The sequence below is a fragment of the Amphiprion ocellaris genome, chromosome 4 (genome assembly GCF_022539595.1).
Source record: "Amphiprion ocellaris isolate individual 3 ecotype Okinawa chromosome 4, ASM2253959v1, whole genome shotgun sequence".
Classification (NCBI taxonomy): domain Eukaryota; kingdom Metazoa; phylum Chordata; class Actinopteri; family Pomacentridae; genus Amphiprion; species Amphiprion ocellaris.
In genome coordinates, this window is record NC_072769.1 from 22,445,853 (window position 1) to 22,464,101 (window position 18,249).

An 18,249-nucleotide genomic window follows, 5' to 3' on the forward strand; every position below is an offset into this window, starting at 1 on the left:
TGAACAGCAGAATATTAGCTGCCACCCTTTCTGTTTAACCCTTAAATGCACGAGTGATTGGACCTTCCATAAGTGGATCAAAAATGAGAATCAGTGTGTTTTTATGCCATTTTGGTTGAGAATAATAATTTGTATTATTGTTTGTATAATATTTTTGTCCACCCAAGAATGATTTCATGTTTCAAATATGTTTAATTTTCACTTTCTAACATATTTTGAACATTTTGATAATTGAAAAAGAAGAATATGACACAGAACAGCAGTAGAAGAATGTCAGCATCCGTTTTGTTGACATTTTTCCACTCGTTTCCTTCAGCTGTTGCTGCTCTCCGTCCCTGCAAGTTTGTGCATCACCTCTTGTATGATATTTCAGTGATTAAGAGCTTGGGATAGTAATATAAATATTACAGTTTCTTCAAAAGTATTAAAGGCAACTTAAAAATTTAAATGAAATGATATCAGAAGCAGAGCTGCAAAGTGGCTTGGTGGTTAGCATATTCACCTTGCAGCTAGAAGATCACCAGTTTGTGTCCCGGACTTCCTGGGATCTTTCTGCATGGAGTTTGCATGTTCTCACTGTGCATGTGTGGGTTTTCCCCAGGTTCTCCAGCTTCCTCCCACAGTCCAAAAACATGCTGAGGTTAATTAGTGATTCTAAATTGTCCATAGGTGTGAATGTGAGTGTGATTGTTTGTCTCTATACGTAGTCCTGTGATAGACTGTTACCTGTCCAGGTGTCTCCTACCTTCACTCTAAGTCAGCTGGGATAGACTCCAGCCCTCTATGACCCTAATGAAGATTAAGCAATGTATAGATAATGGATGGATGGATGGATGGATGGATGGATGGATATCAGAAACAAGATTTTTGAGGAATAGCTGGAATTTGAAATGATAAATACTTTTTATTACAAAGACATTGCATGAAAATGACCTCTGGTTGGACACAACCTGAGAAACCTCCTGCTCAGTCACATCTTGAACAGATTGTTCTGTTCTCATCTGACTGAAGAAAGAAAGAAAGAAAGAAAGAAAGAAAGAAGCCACCCAGGGTTGCACTAAAAAGGGTTAGTGGGAAGTGTTTGGAGGAGTTACTTTCAGCTTAGATTTCTTTTTTTTCCCCTTTACTTTGGTTTCCCCTGGTGACAGTAATGCCATTTTAATTCTGTTTTACACAAATACTGACACTAAGATCCTGACAATGTGAGATTAAACTGATGAGTCAGTCAGTAGAACTGCAGCCTGGGTTATCCAGGGTAAGTTTAAGCCAAACCAGTGACAGAAATCAGATGCATTGAACTAACGCACAAACTAAAAGTGGCGGTTAAGAGGGCTGCCAGTAATGACTATTTTTTAAATTGATATCTCTCTATCAATTATACTACCGTTCAAAAGTTTGGGGTCACTTAGAAATGTCCTTATTTTTGAAAGAAAAGCATTTTTTCAATGAAGATAACATTAAATGTATCAGAAATCCAGTCTAGACATTGTAAATGTTGTAAATTGTGTTAGCACATGAATAAAAGTGTGAGCTTTAATGAAAAACATGAAATTGTCTGAGTGACCCCAAACTTCTGAACAGTAGTGTAAGACCAGCTGACATAGAGATGCCACCAACTACAGAGATTTAGGCCACTGTCTATGACCCTAAAACACAGATCTCTCCTTCTGTTGGCAGCAACAGAAGTTTAACCAGACTCAGCTTTTTTTAATTTCTTTTTTTGTTTTTACAATGTTTCACCTCAAGACCCTGTGTTGACTAGTCAAAAACATGCTCTTCCCTTTTCCTACTACTTCCTAACGCTGTATTTCCACTATTTACCTTGCAGTTATTGCGATGAAATAGGAATAGCTTTCACTGGGTTAATGTTACAGGAGTTGAAAACCTCCTGTATTACAAACAGCTGTGAGTCTGTTAGGCCTTGAAACACATGAATGTGTTACTTCAGCTGAAACTCAGCTGCTTTTTGTGTTTTTCCAGTAGTTTAAACAACACAAACCCACAACTCAGACATCTGCATCTTTTTAGCGCAGTGCTGTTGCTGGTTTAAATACAGGTTTACTGTTAGAATTTCTTTCTTTTTTTTGTTTGGTGCAGTTGAAGTTCACTACAAATGTGCAGTGCTAAAATGAAACAAACAGGGTTTTCACCGTGACACAGGATCCTCTCGTATCGAGGATTTTAATTACTGAAATTTAGGTCATTGCTGGAAAATATTTATCTTTGAAATATCTTTTGAATCGAAATTAACTTTGATTTCCCTTGTGAACTGCAGTGCCCGCTCATTTGACTGTCACACGGAGAGTGTTAATCCAGTTTATGAAACACTGAAATGCTGCTAGCTGAGCTTGGCTTCAGACACCATTCAATATGCCACTATGTGTCATTATATAAGGAGATGGATGAAGACATTTGGTACGCAGCGGTTAAAACTTTCCAGAAATAATAAAACAAACTCCATGCAGTCTTCAGTGAAGTAGACAAGTCCGTCATTTAGAGAGAAACTCACAGAGACAAAGTTTGATTTGTTTTCAGTCTCTAAAGACAATTCTTAGGCTGGACCTCAACAAAACAAATACACTTTTCCACTGCAGTTTTCGTCAAAGAAACCTGATCGGATGTAGGTTTAGAATTGGACTGTGCTGCAGTGCTGTTTAGTAAACAGGTGATGGAGCAGAAAAGGGCTGTTTATTCAGATCTGTTGAGACTGTACTTTACTCTGTCTCTGTGTGGCTTTGTGGGAAAGAAGATTTGATGTTTATGCTCTGTGTGTGACTGTATCTGGATTCTTGGCTGGTCCCAGCATCTTGCACAGATGTTCAGTCGATGAGCAGATTGAAATTACCCATCTGCATCAACCAGCCACATGGCTGCTCAGATCTATCCAACAGTGCAGTGTGTGTGTGTGTGTGTGTGTGTGTGTGCGTGCGTGTGTTTTAAGTGAGTTTCTCGAAGTTTTTAACAATCAGATACGAGTGAAGCTGTTGATAATAAGTGCTTTGTGGTGATGTTTAACATACTTCATATTTAGTATCTTTGCAGGCTTGAATATCATGAAAATTCAATTGAGTGTTTTTTTTTTTGTTTGTTTTTTGATAATTTACACTATTGGTCAAAAGTTTTAGAACGCCCCAATGTTTTCAATTTTTTATTGAAATTCAAGTAGCTCAACTCCAACGAATTGTTTGAAATGGTACAAAGATAAGTGGTGGACTGCCAGAGGTTATAAAAAAGGTAAGGTTACCCAAAACTGAAAAATAATGTACATATCAGAATTATAGAAAAAGGCCTTTTTCAGGGAACAAGAAATGGGTTAACTACTTAAAGCTCCTCTGCAGCAATGGAGGTTGATCAAGCCTTGAAAGTTGGTGCTACCAAATCCTACAGGTGTCCCAACGTTTCTTGATTACTTACAACCCCATCTGTCTGCATAAATGTAGTGGTGGAACACACCATGACACCATACCCTCCAGAGCATTATTTGAACAGTATTGTACTGCAGAAAGTAGTGTGTTGCTATAAAAATGGTGAGGAAAAGGCAATTAACAATAGAAGAGAGGCAGACCATCATAACACTTAAAAATGTAGGTCTTTCCTACAGAGAAATTGTGAACAAAGTCAAGGTGTCAGTGAGTACAATTTTCTGCACCATCAAAAGGCTCAGAAACTGGAGGAAACTCTGACAGGAAGAGATCTGGAAGATCCAAAGCGACAAAAGAATCAGAAGACAAGTTTCTGAGAGTCAACAGCTTGGTGATAGGAGGCTCACAGGAGAACAGCTTCAAGCACAGCTTCATAGTGGTCGTAGTGAGAAGTCTCAGTTTCAACTGTGAAGAGAAGACTTGGAGCTGCAGCTTTGACAGGTGGAGTTGCAGCAAGAAAGTCACTGCTAAGACATCAGAAGAAGAAAAAGAGGCTTGTCTGGGTCATGAAACACCACCAATGGACTACTGAAGACTGGAAGAAGGTATTATGGACTGATGAATCAAAATCTGAAATCTTTGGTTCATCACACAGGATTTTTGTACGCCGTTGAGGAGGAGAAAGGATGGTTCCTCAGTGTGACATCAACTGTCAAACATGGAGGAGGAAGCGTGATGGTCTGAGTCTGTTTTACTGGATCCATGGTTGGTGATTGTACAGAGTGAGAGGAACCCTGAACCAAAACATCTACCACAGCATTCTGCAGCACCATGCAGTATCCTCTGGTATGTTCCTAGTTGGTGAGGGGTTCATCCTACAGCAAGATAATGACCCAAAACATAAGTCCAAGCTATGCCAGAACTACCTCAGGAAAAAAGAACAAGATGGTAAACTTGAAACCATGGAGTGTTCAGCACAGTCTCCAGACTTAAACCCCATGGAGCTGGTTTGGGATGAACTGGACAGAAGAGTGAAAGCAAAGCAGCTTACAAGAGCCACACATTCATGGGAACTTCTGCAACAGAGTTGGGAAGAATTTTCTGAAGAATATTTGATTTCCATTGTGGAAAGAATGCCACGAATGTGTTCAGCTGTTATATCTGCCAAAGGTGGATACTTTGAAGAGTCAAAAGTTTAGAATTTACAATACAATACAATTTGGTTTCTGCATTGATTTTTTTAAACTTCATTAGCTTCTTTGTTCTATGCTTTCATTTCAGAGAACAATGAGACATCACCATGCATTATTTCCTAGAAAGAAAATGGAAAAATTGGGGTGTTTCTCAAATGTTTCACTGAAATGTAAAGGAAACTACAGTAGCTGACAAGTTAATAAATTCTCTGTGACCAACACCTGGTTCTGCACTGACATACTCTCACATTGCCAGCCTTTCCCTTCAACAGTTCTAAATGAGTTCTACTTACTGTATAGCTTTACAGTGGTCCCCCTACTCATCATATTACTAAGCTGCCCCCCCTCCTGCTCTCCTTCCATGTCAGATGTAACAGTAGAGAGCAGCGCTGAGCGGATCAACTGCCTCGCTGCCCTCTGAGGCTGTGATTGTGTGCGTGTGTGTGTGTGTGTGAGACGCGTTCTGCTTTAATGAGCTATTGTTTGGCAGAGTCGCCACTCGAGGGGAGTCTGTCGCTTAGCTGACCCCTGACCCCGCCATGCTGCACAAAACTCAATTAACCACGCCTCATCAGGGCCGTATCTGTGCTCATCTCTTCCCTCGTGTCTTTTTCCCTCTCCTAATACAAGAAGACAAATCTTACGTGCATTTTTTTGCATTTAGCAGTTGCACTAGATTCATATTTCGTGTCTCTGAGCATCCATACGTGTTCTCATAGTGCGTGAAACTGTGGTCATTGCTCGCTGTATGTCGCTCTTCCTCCTGACGCTTGTGCAGTTTAACTGTCAGGGTGATTTCACACACATCCGGGCAGTGATTCTGGACCCCCCGCCACGACCCGTCTCCATCCATCCTTCCCTCCCTCTCATGCAGCCAATCCCCTGCCTCTGCTGCTCCCCCTCGGCTCTCAGAGTGACCTCCTCCTCCATCTTCAGCCTTTAAGACCTACAGAAATCGTATTTTTTTTTTTTTTCCACTGGCATGAAATTTTCTCACCTTCAAACTGTTCCACCACTCTCATAGTGTAGTGAAGCAATGTGCCTTTATGTGCACAGAACAAAGCAGTTGTTTAATGCACAGTGTGGCTATGCATTCTTAGACAGCTGCAAGCCCTGAAGCAATGCTGAAGTTTAACTATAACCAGCGCTTTTGTTTAAATTAGATGCACTGGCTTTAATGGCATGCACCCTCTGGAAATCCACCAGTAGCAGAGTTTACATGGACCTAATAGTCTACTCATAATCAGAATAATATTCCTGTCCGAAAAAAATGGCTTAGGTCACTACCTCAGTGCCAACAGATTGGCCTGTAGGAGGCTGTAAACCTCATCATAGTCCATTCAATAAGAAAATGGTAGCAGCTACTGACCACGTAAACGCTTGTTTGTGTGTTTCTTACTTCTATCCACTGGCTCCTGGTTTTGTCAGAGGAAGAGTTTACCATCCTTGATGAGCTGTAAAGATCCTCCTCTTTCATTGTCCCCCTGATTAAAATTATGTGCTGCTGAGATTGCTGCCTAAATAGAAAGGACAGCAAAAATGCAAATATTTTTCCCGTTTTGGCCATTTTCCTCTATTGAATGAGTCCCATTTTCTTAGTAAAGTTGAAAAAACTTCTGCTACCACTTTTTCCAGCAGATGAGGTTTTACAATGGGCAGAACCATTTAATGCATGTCAAAAAGAGGTATATTCGGGCATGTAAACAAACATTTCATCAGATCAGTTTATTTTTGTGAAGAGTTAAGTTTGAATCTTTAATCACTTTGATTTCAATCAGGTTGAGTAAATACTGTTCAGCAGTTACAGACAAGAGGAACTTATTTCTGTGCATCTCTGAATTTCTGAAGTTTCTCTACATTACCCTCTGATCCCACTGCATCGTCAGGATGGGTGGTGCTACGAGGTTAAAATACTATTTCACACCTGATATAGTTGCTTTTAACATTTCTACTTGCTTGTGCTGTGCAGTTTGTGTTCATTCTGCATTCAGTCAGAGCATTTATTGCACACATTCTGATAGCACTGGTCTACAAGCAAAATACTTCCAGAATAACAGTAGTTAAACTTACCTACTTTCAGTTGCTAAAAAAGAAAAAAAATAAGTCAGAAGTGATGGTTGGCTCAAGTTATCAAGATACAGTAATAAGTCAAATATTGAAACTCTTTACAAAGTAATGAGAGACCGATTATGAATTGAAAGGATATCTATGTGTTTGAGCTACAAGTTCTGACTCAAAGCATTTCTGCAATGTAGAGCATATTCATCTATGCTAATGTTTTGATAGAACATGCCCTCTTTAACATATTATACACTTTGTTACATTTCATGAGCCACGACAAGCATTGATCTAAATCATATGTAGCAGCTTTTGTCAGTGTGCGATACTTTTATGAAATTGTCTCATATTTAATACCTGAGGAACCAGAGATGCCTCTAAACTGTGTGAACAACGCAGATAACTTCTGTTATATTTGTGCTGAGGTAACCTTTGCATCACAAAAGCCAGTAGAACTACTGTTGTGAAAAAGGCATATCATCTTTATTATGGATGCAAAATAGGGGATCAGGACTTGAATTTTCCTTGGGATTAATAAAGTATCTACCTACCTACCTACCTACCTACCTACCTACCTACCTACCTACCTACCTACCTACCTACCTACCTACCTACCTAAGACAACAGGGTTTCAGGGAAACAACAAGGCAGCCACTTAAAGGAAGGTGATGACAAACCTCCTGAAGACCTACAAGGTACCTGGCTGCAATATGTCACTGAAAAGACACTTTCCCATTCCCATTAAAAGGAGGAAAGTTTACTTCTTGACCACACAACGACCCGTGTAGGCTACCGCATTATCCAATAAAAATAGAGTTTTGGTGTCGGACCCCCCTGTACCTCTAAGGACAGATTGGCTCCAGCCACCTGCAACCCTGAACAAGAGTGGTAGAAAATGGATGGATGAAAATGCATGAGAATGTTTTACATTTTTAACACTGTGATTTCTGTAATGTTTTACTTTAAAATTTCAGTGGAATTATTCATTACTTATTGTGTTAAGAAATGTCAGCTAAGACTTATCTGCAAGCCAGATGCAGTCATCAAAAGAGCCACATCTGGCTCGTGAGCCGTAGGTTGCCGACCCCTGTTTTAGGGGAAGTTTCAGTTTGCATTTTCCTACGACTTCTTTTGTTTAATCCTTGCCAGGGTAGCACTTGGATGCTTCAGATATAGGTGTTCTTTCAAACACAAGATTTATGTACGTGTATATACATAATAAAACTTTGTAATTAAATATCTTGGAAACATTGGTCAATCATCAATTTTATCAATTTCCAATTCCAATTTCATCTCGGAAGCAGACAATTTCCAAAAATTTGTATCCCAGTGTAATTTAACACTACTCGGACATTATGCACGTTTTTGTTTTTCTGCTTCACCAGGTGTTTTCTTTGCTTTTCTTGTGTAGAACCGGTTCACACACCCAAAGCATAGTGTCCACTCTCCCCCTCTGTCTTTTATAGGACAGGACAAGGTCAGACTCTGCTCCACCCTTTACAGTAGCACAGCAACATGACACCACACACACAAACACACACACACATACAGGTACGTGCACACGTCTCGTTTTACTTCTCCTTCCACAAAGCCTCGTGGGAACGGTGACATCATCCCTCTCTTTCTTCACAGCTGTCATTCAAAGTAGACAATGAGGTCAGAGGGTTAAACCCCTCCCTCTTAAAGCAGCCTCTACAACTGTGCTGAACAGAGAGCCTGGCTAAGTACAGTATCAGGTAACACCCGCTGGCAACAGCTTATACCTAAAGTGTGTGTACAAAACAGCGTCATTTCTCTGAATCGTCTGCCTCGGTTGGCTTGGAATGAATGCAGCAGCAGAGTAAACTGAAACAGAGGGCAGCTGAAGAGTATGCCAGCGTGAGTCGAGGAGGAACATGACACTCTTGTCAAACAGTAGCTGCCTCATTTCAGAAGGAATCTCAGTGTGCGTCTGAACAAGCATCTTGAAGAAACAGTGTGACGCTCTAGCTGATGCAAGCTGATTTACAGTTTAAAAAAAAACTTGTCCTTGAAGTGAACTCTTTAGAAAACTTTCTTCACTGTGTACCGGGTGGAAATAGTTTCAAAGAGTAGACATAATACGCTCTACAGCACTGAGATGCAATCATACATTAGGGTTCTTTTGTGTTAAAGGGCAAGCAAGGTATATTCTTGGACATTGTTCATGGAGGCTGATGTTCATTGTTGAAACTACAAATTTCTATTGATGATCCCTGTGTCAAGTCTGAAGCACATGCCCATCTGTTTTTCAGAGCATGGCTGTGAAAATAGTGCACTGTATCTGGCATAATTTAAGAAAGACGACCGCTGCAGCTCTGATTAGTGGTGCTACGACTCGTTCTGTACCTCCTGATCACTACTGCATCTGTTTCTACTGATTTTTAGTTTGACACTGATCTTCCTGTATCCTTTTCCATCTTTGTGAAGTCTCACTGTCAGATTTTTTTTTAGATCCTCTGGCAGTTATTTTCCATGTGGAGCCACGATGCAGACAAACACAGTTCATTGATAACCATGTTCATTCAGAGTTAGGCTAACTGCAAACCACAGGTTATACTCAGACTGCAGTTGAAGTGCATGTTGAACGGATGAATGGCTATTAAACCACCTCCACTGACAAATGTTCACACATCAACATTGAAGAATCGGGAGGCCCGCTGGTGCAGGAAGGCTCTGTGCTTTGCTGGGGCCTCTGGATCTTTTCGAACACCGGCTTGGTTTGAGACGTCCCTCTTACTTCGACTGAATGTCAGTTGAAGACTGCAGTGCCAGGAAGCACTGGGTCTCCTCCTCAGAGCACTGCTGCTTGGATTTGGTGACCATATTTACCGGTTTTCAAAATACTAAACACTACTACTACTACTACTACTACTACTACTCACTCGGCTGTTTAACAGTGGCAGTTTCCGCGGTTGATTGTTGGTCATAACAACCCGCCCCTGATGTACACAGTTCTTAACTCTGGCCCAGCAAAGAGGTGGTGCTTGCTAAGCGCCTGTTTTTGAAACCTGAAGTCGGTGCTTAGGTGGTGGAAACACGAAGAACTGGTGCTAAGTCAGCCTCTGGCTCCAAACTAGCACTAGAACTAGCTTGGTGAAAAAAGTTATCTGAGTGACATGGCAGGTTACAGGGTTGAAACATTCGGGGAAAATATCCCATTTTGATTTTTCTGACAGATTTAATTTGCAACATATATTTTTGAAGTCCTGTTACAATTAAAACGTGATGGAGCACATGAAAGACTATTGAAAGTATGATTACAATATATAGTGGATGGCAAGAATTTGTAAAATCAGTGACAACAGTTTAAACCCTGGATCACATGGACTGTATGAGCTATAGTTTAAATTGCAGCTGTTGTAATTTGCTGGTTGCATTGTTGCGAGTTAAAACGGATTCATTGTTAAGCTCTAGTAGGTCACTTGGTGATTTTAAATTGGTTGTAGGAGAGAATGTGAGCCTGCTTAGCTGTCTCTTTGTGTTAACTCTGCGATGGACTGGTGACCTGTCCGGGGTTTATCCTGCATCTCGTCCACTCAGCTCAGACAGACTCCAGTCCAATGAGACCCTACAGGGTGCAGGATAGAGCGGGTACAGCTAATGGATGGACTATGGAATTGGGAGCTTATAACCAACAATTACCTTTATGAAACCAGCATTGCAGCATTCATGTTAACTTTAAGCAACAATGAGGCTGGGAAAGTCAGCTAGGTTTCAACATCTTCTTTAAATTCTTTCTTTCCTAAATGCAACAATTTCTGTTGCTTTTTTGCACAACTTAGTGAAATACTGCGAATGGCTGTCTGGAGAGACTGTCTGAAAATGTGTGTAAAAAGTATTTACAGTGCAGAACAACCCCTAAACAATTATGTCTCACCTCTCCGGGTGTTCAACATACCTTTGATTGTGGCCATTTGTAGCTGTTGGGAATATTTTTGATTTTAATCCTGGTTGGACACCTTGTCACATGGAATAGTTCTTCATAAGCAAAAACTGGGCTTTACCGCCTCATTGTCCCTCTTTTCACTCTGTATCTGTTGTAACTCTCCAATAATGGTGAAAAGGCACCTAAAAGATCTGAAAAAATGGGAAACTGCTTTGAGGAGAAAGCTCACGTTTGCTTGATGTGCAGAAATGAAATATGCTAAAATTACACAGCGTAATTACTTCAGTGTACAACACCAAAGCTTGGTAGTTATTGAACACATTACTTCAAAAGTGAATGAATAATAGCTTGAATAATTACACTAAACAAAATTTTGCACAAAGGTGTAACACACTGTTGCAATTTCATATAATGCATATATAATTCATTGAAACTTCTCTCAAGCTATGACAGTTAAAACAATAATTTCTGTCCTTAAAAAATGTGATTTTGATCAATTTTGTTTATAATGTTGACATGAAGATTCAAGGTTGACTCCTTTCTGTCCATGTTCTAAATCCTGTTCTCTAATCTGTTGTTGTTTGTTTTTTAGAGACCTGAATGGGAACAACCTGACAGTAATCACCAAGACAGACTTCTCTGGCCTCAAACACCTCAGAGTCCTGTGAGTCGCAGCCACACTTACAAATATAGTTGCATGCAGATTGAAAGTGAGGTATTTTTCATATCCAGAATGACATTCACATCAGTTCTACATAAAGGGGTGGATAAATTATATTTTAAACGCTGTAATTTAGGACAAGTCCAAACATATAGTGAACATTTCTAGGATATAAGGAGCCCTACCCTTCTTTAATTGCTGCCAGGCTCACTGTTGACAGGGAAACAGTCTGTATTTATTAAGAGATTCTTTCCCACATTTCTTTGCTAGTTTTAGGTCTGGTGGGAATGTGAGAGTCATAACTGTGGGGTCATGGAAGGCCAGAGGGCACAGAATGATGCTTTTGCTCAATGGCGACACCTGAGCCACCCAGAGGTGCTTGTCTGGTGTCAGTGTCGGTCAAATTTACAACACGGAGGGGTTTATCTGTGACCTTTTGACCTGGAAACACTGTGCCCTCTGGAGGTAGTTTCCTGTGTTAACCTGAGGATTGGGACTGTGTCAGTGATGGACATGGAGCGTTAAAAGGATGACATGCTGGGAACTAATGACATCTCTGGAGGCCTCAAAACAGATTAGCAGCCCGCTGGGAGCCCGCAGCTCGTTGCTGTCAGGAGGGCATTGAGTGTTACACCAGTAGTATATGAGGCAGAGCTCTGTGCAGTGTATTTCTCAAACATACAGACGCCAGTAGGATTTGTGTCTTTAGTATTGTCAGTATTGTTGTTCATTATTATAGAAGAGTGAAAGATGTTGTGAATTTGTGCCATAATACAGAACATTTCTCGAAATGTCCACATTAATTAATGAAGTGATGTTGCTGATGTTTTATGTTATTTAGCAAATGATAAACCAATGTTGGGCTGCGCAGTGTTTCAGTGGTTAGCACTTTCGCTTTGCAGCTAGAAGATCCCCGGTTCGGGTCCCCGCCTTCCCGTATGGAGTTTGCATGTTCTCCTTGTGCATGCATGAGTTTTCTCCAGCTTCCACCCACAGCCACAGTCCAAAAACATGCTGAGGTTAATTGGTAACTCTAAATTGTCTGCAGGTATGAATGTGATTGTTTGTCTCTATACACTACCATTCAAAAGTTTGGGGTCACTTCGAAATGTCCTCATTTTTGAAAGAAAAGCTATTTTTTTCAATGAAGATAACATTAAATTAATCAGAAATACAGTGTAGACATTGTTAATGTGGTAAATGACTATTCTAGCTGGAAACGGATGATTTTTAATGGAATATCTCCATAGGGGTACAGAGGAACATTTCCAGCAACCATCACTCCTGTGTTCTAATGCTACATTGTGTTAGATAATAGTGTTGAAAGGCTAATTGATGATTAGAAAACCCTTGTGCAGTTATGTTAGCACATGAATAAAAGTGTGAGTGTTCATGGAAAACGGGAAATTACCTAGGTGACAATAAACTTTTGAACAGTAGTGTATGTAGCCCTGTGACAGACTGGTGACCTGTCCAGGTGTCTCCTACCTTCACCCTAAGTCAGCTGGGATAGACTCCAGTCCCCTGCTACTCTAATGAGGATTAAGTGGTGTGTAGATAATGGATGGATAAACTTATGTTTCCTGTGTGCCATAATTAGTGGATTTTACTTGATGAACTAATGTTTACTGGTAACACTTTTTTTAGTAGGGATAAAGTTTGTACATACTTGAAAGTTGCTTTTGAAATAAATCACAGAAAACATTCAAGTAGAGCTGTTTTTCCTTTGCTTTTTTTTCTTGCAGTCACCTGATGGAGAACCAGATCAGTAACGTTGAGAGAGGAGCTTTTGATGACCTGAAGGAGCTTGAAAGACTGTGAGGACACATCATAAATTTACATAGAAGGAAAAGAAACATTTCAACTAAGCTGACGTACTGTGTGCGCATAATTTTTAGGTTTTGCTTTTTTTTTTTTTTTTTTTACCTCCACAGCCGTCTCAACAAAAACCGTCTCAGCCAGCTTCCAGAGCTGCTCTTTCAGAAGAATGAAGCCCTGTCTCGACTGTAAGTTCAGCCTCCAAAGCTTTCATATTTTGTGTCCAGTACCCTACATCCTCTGTTTTAGATAGAACATCCAGACCGTGTTCTCCTCCCAATGCCTTTGTCCCCTATCCAGTAAACCTTTAGGGGTTCACACATTGTTTTGATTAGAATTACATTTGATTATCATGACTGATCAGGTTTGACTGATTCTGTCAAAGACTGGGTCAGTTGGTGTTGACAGCTAAGACATAAAATCATTCAGTATGTTTAGAGATTCTGATTATTTGCCCTCGAATTAAGTTTTCTGCATTTTGCTGCCATATAAAACTTTTGCTGTAAGTTCTAAACCTAAACAAGGATAGTAAACACTTTTTAAAACTAGGAAAGAATGGCAGCATATGTGATGTGCCTTGGCTGAGCGACAATACTGTAATAATGAATGTTTAGCGCAGCAGTGGATTTGTAGTAGGATCGCAATCATGTGATCATCAGCAGGCAGCTGACGTAGTGTTCACTTGTTGTCATAGTTAGTTGCTATCGCGCAATGATACAAAGATAATTAACAAATCCATGGATCCCGACTATAAATCGCATCACTGCTAAAATACAATCACTTGGTCCTTGTATAATTACTGACCTTCCCTGAAAGTTTTTGAGTAATGTTGCTAACAGACAGACAGACAAACCAACGACGATTGTCACATAACTCCGTTGCATTCCTTGGCCGGAGTAACAAACTGAAAATTAACTTCACGAGTCACAATAGCAGCAAAAAGTGCATCCCAGCTCTATCTTTTTGTGTCCCCCTTGATACATTTCTGTTACAGTTTGTGTTTTTTTTGCAGTTCTTTGTTATTTGGTTGTGTTTTCTGAATTTCCAGGAGTTTCTCTTCCTTAATGTTGCGACTGTGCTGACAAATTTTGAAGATGTTTTCTTCATTTGCTTGTGTTTTCTCAAGTCGCCGTGCGCTGAGTTCTCAGTGCCATTGTAGATGATAGATCTTCTGTGTATATGTGTTATGTGATTTAATTGGTGTGAAAGCATGTAAAAAAATACCAAATTCATGTTTTCAGCTTCCTACACCCCAGACTGCTCTCTGACTGGGCACTTGACAAAGTACAGTGAACACTCTATGTATAGCATTGTACACCCACAAAACTGCTAAGAGCGGAAAATAAAATTAACCAGTTCTGTCAAGGGAAGTTTCATTTACCCAAACATTATATTATTCTGTCAAATAAAATAACACAGACTCATTGCCTTTACTGTATGTGGACAAAGCATGCTTATTGTTGTGAGTGGTCAGCCGCCAAAAACCACTAATAAGCCAGGAAAACCTGTCCATTTGTCGTTTGCACTGCATAGTAGATAGTTCTGAATCACTGAAATTTTATTTTGGGTTCGAGTAATAAACCATCACGCATACAGATTTGTAACAGAAATATTTTCTACTGCTTCAGGCAGTGTACTCACTTTTTTCTGATCAGAAATTGACCTATTTTTCTCACCCAGAAAACACTGCAAATAGTCTCCCTTTGGACAGCAGAAATCACTTGCACAGTCTCCCAGGAGCAGCAGGATGAGTGGAGCTTTAATTTGACTTACACACACAAAAAGCTTTTTTTGTGTGTGTGTGTGTTTAATAACTGAAAGCCTGGACACAGTTGGTTACTATGCGGCTAAATGTGTCACACCACACACACACACGCTCAGAAGTCTTTGTTATAAATGCGTGTTTGTGGTGTAGAATGGGGAAGGTATGTGCTACAGCCTGGAGACGCCTGGAAACACACACACAAACACACCAAACATAACAGAGCTCTCTAATTAACTTCTCACAATGACTGATTCATTTGTGACAGCGATGTCTTTCTGTACCTGTGTGTGTGTGTGTGTGTGTGTGTGTGCGCACGTATGATGGATTTAGCGGTTAACAGAAAATGTGCGGATACAAAGAGACACTTCTACTTGTCCTGTGACTACAGAAGAACGGGGAGTAAAGAGGATAACAGCCATGAAAAATACCAGTAATTACAGAGAAAATGTGAACAGGTGTGTGTGTGAGAGAGAGACACAAGAAGAGAAAGTATGAGAGTAACGGATGGTGAAAGAAAGTGTGTGTGTCTGTGTGTGTGTGTGTGTGTGTTTGTGTGTGTGTGTGTGTGTGTGTCTGTCCTGATTATTTGCTGTTCGCTGTTTTGGCAATTTCACACTCTGGCTCCCATCAGGGAATGGCGAGATGGACTTGGCATGTTCGATCAATCACTGCGCGCGCACACACACACACACACACACACACACACACACACACACACACATAAATTGACACACTCACAGTGCAGAGCCATTAGCACTTCCTCCAACAGGAGTGATTTCTTTTCCTCCTGCTGTGTTGATGGACTCTATAAAGCCTGATGTCCCTGGGAAGCACACACACACATACACACACAGAAAGATGAGCAGCAAGCATAAACAGAGTTACACACTTTTTTTTCGTGAAATTTTGCTTTTTCAGGACATTGGAGTTTTCAGAAAAATGTGGACCTCAAAAATGTCCTCATTTTTCCATTAGTCCTAATTTTATAGATGTGTTATTCTAAAAATGTCCTGATATTTGACAAAAACAAGAGCACATACACGCACAATACACTATGTTTGGCAACTGCTTTTTGTTTGTGTGCGTTTTTATCTTTTTGACAGTATTACTTGCCTCTCTTCCTCTACATTCCACTGTGAATTAATCTCCCCTCTTTCCTTAAATTGTTGTTTTAAACACTGCAAAGTAAATAAGCAAATTTAAACTAAAGTCTCAATTAAAACACAGTTTGTTCTGGATTTAAGTGTGATTTTTGTGCTGCACACTTACTTTAGTAACTCACTTAGACCAAATGAAACATTTTCACAAAACTTGGGCTGTGTTGAAGTAATCCACTCATTCCCTACTCCCTATCTGGGGACCAATATATAGTGAACTACTGTACACATCAGCCCAGCCAGCCATTACCGCAACGGATAACCAAAACTAACTCAACTGCTCATACTTTATTAACCTAAGCAGCAGGTTTGTCTTTCTCCACTGCCATATGTTCATGTGTTTGAGCCTCTTGTCAAGGATGATTTGGAAAAAAGTAAGAATATCTTCCTTTTCCTCTTCTTCATTGTCATTTGTTGGATCCATTTTGGATCTATTTTAGGATTAAGGACAAATTATGGATGTGATACTGATATACGCTGCCCGTCCAAAAAAGCAGTCACACACTCTAATATTTCAGTGGACCACCTTTAGCTTAGAGAACGACACACATTCACTGTGGCATCGTTTCGATAAGCTTCTGCAATTTCACAGCATTTATTTTTGTCTAGAGTTGGATTAATTTTCTGCCAAGATCTTATATTGATGTTGGGAGAAAGTCTTCTCCAGAACATCCCAAAGATTCTCAGTGGGGATGAGGTCTGGTTTGTTTAAGAAATGAGAAACTCCTCACTGCATCAGCTAGGGTTAAATAAGTTGTTGCAGCTGAAACATATTCATCACTGCAGTAATTAACCAATGGAAGGCTCTTATCTATTTGCTTAGTTAAATCCAAGTGGCGACTTTTTTTTGGACAGGCAGTGTATAAGACTGGCATTTCAATACAAGAAAAACACATACTTCAGTTCAGATGAATCCCAGTCTGAGTGGACCCTTGAAGAAATAGGACCCAAATGAACTTGAGTTCAGGAAAGCAGTCCTGCTACTTGAGTGAATTTATAGTACATTAGAAGCTCACACATCTGATCCAGCTCAGCACCAGCTGGCAAAACCTCTGATTAAAGGAAATTGATTGTTAATTACACTTTCATCATCTAATCCACCTTAACTTTGTGGGAGTTTGTTTAAATTCTACAGATACAGTCACATTACTACAGTACGCTGTAGCTTCATTAGTGGAAACCGTTAACAGCACCGGAAATGTTAACAGGAAGACTGGAAATCCACTCTCTGACACTCTCTTTCCTTTCTACCTCTGCTGTGATGTCGCTTGACTCCCTCACTTTTCTTGAATTTTTCACTGCTCTCTCTTTCTCTCTCTCTCTCGCCAGTCTTTTGTTGGCTCTCTGTGGATCTGTGAAGGGTTCACTCCACACCCAGTAACAGTCTTTTGTGTTTTTGATGATACCCAGAGGCTGTCTGAGTGTGTACCAGGGTGCCCCTCACAGCACCTCCCTTTAGCCCAGGGGAGACAAAGAATTATGGGAGTGTAGCTGGATGCCTCCCACACATTCACCTTGACCTGGAGGTGAACTGTGTGGTTAGCCAGTCGATGCAGAGCTCCAGCAGGTGTGCTGTTGACTGTGGATCATGGATATATTTATAGAGCTGATCTGGATACAGCGTGCCAGTTTTCCTCTGTGGTTACATCCATTATTGCAACTGAAAATTGGCTGAAAAGCATTTTTTCGCCCAGAGAGACGTCTGTTTGTCTCCAAGGTTGTTTTTTTTAAACATCTTTTTTAATAAGAATTTTAAATCCATGGAGGTTTTAAGTATGTAAAATCTCCCCAAAATATATAAACGTGACTTTTATTACTCCGCCAAGGAACGCTGCAGAGTTTGTGACAATTGGCATTGGTTTGTCCTTCCATCTGTCTGTCTGTCTGTCTGTTAGCAACATTACTCAAAAACATACAAACGGATGGATGGATTGGATGAAATTTTTAGAGAAGGTCAGAAATGACACAAGGACCAAGTGATTAGATTTTGGCAGTGATGTGACTTATAGTCTGGATTCATGGATTTGTTAAAGATTTCTGTATCATTGTGAGATAGCGGCACAGCGTCACTGTAACCATGACAACAAGTGAACGCTATGTCAGCTGCCTGCTGACGATCACATGATTGTGATCCTACTACAAATCCACTGCTGCAGACTTACCAGGAATTATCCATTGGAAATGATACAAGGAACAACTGATTAAATTGTGGGGGTGTTTCTGAGTCCCATCAATTCCCGCCGCCTGCTACATATTTAGGTCATGCGATTCGGTATCCGTACATAACGTACACATGCATAACACACACCTGTGCTCAGCGTGAGGTCA

At 40.3% G+C, this 18,249-nt stretch overlaps 1 protein-coding gene across 1 annotated transcript in view; it reads left to right on the forward strand.

The window, feature by feature from the left end:
• Nucleotides 1–18,249, forward strand: part of slit1b (slit homolog 1b (Drosophila)) — a 100,830-nt gene that overhangs the window by 10,501 nt on the left and 72,080 nt on the right. The window contains exons 2-4 of the mRNA XM_023289495.3: nt 11,113–11,184; nt 12,927–12,998; nt 13,116–13,187. Coding sequence (XP_023145263.3) covers nt 11,113–11,184; nt 12,927–12,998; nt 13,116–13,187 — 216 coding nt within the window. The remainder of the gene's footprint in view (nt 1–11,112; nt 11,185–12,926; nt 12,999–13,115; nt 13,188–18,249) is intronic.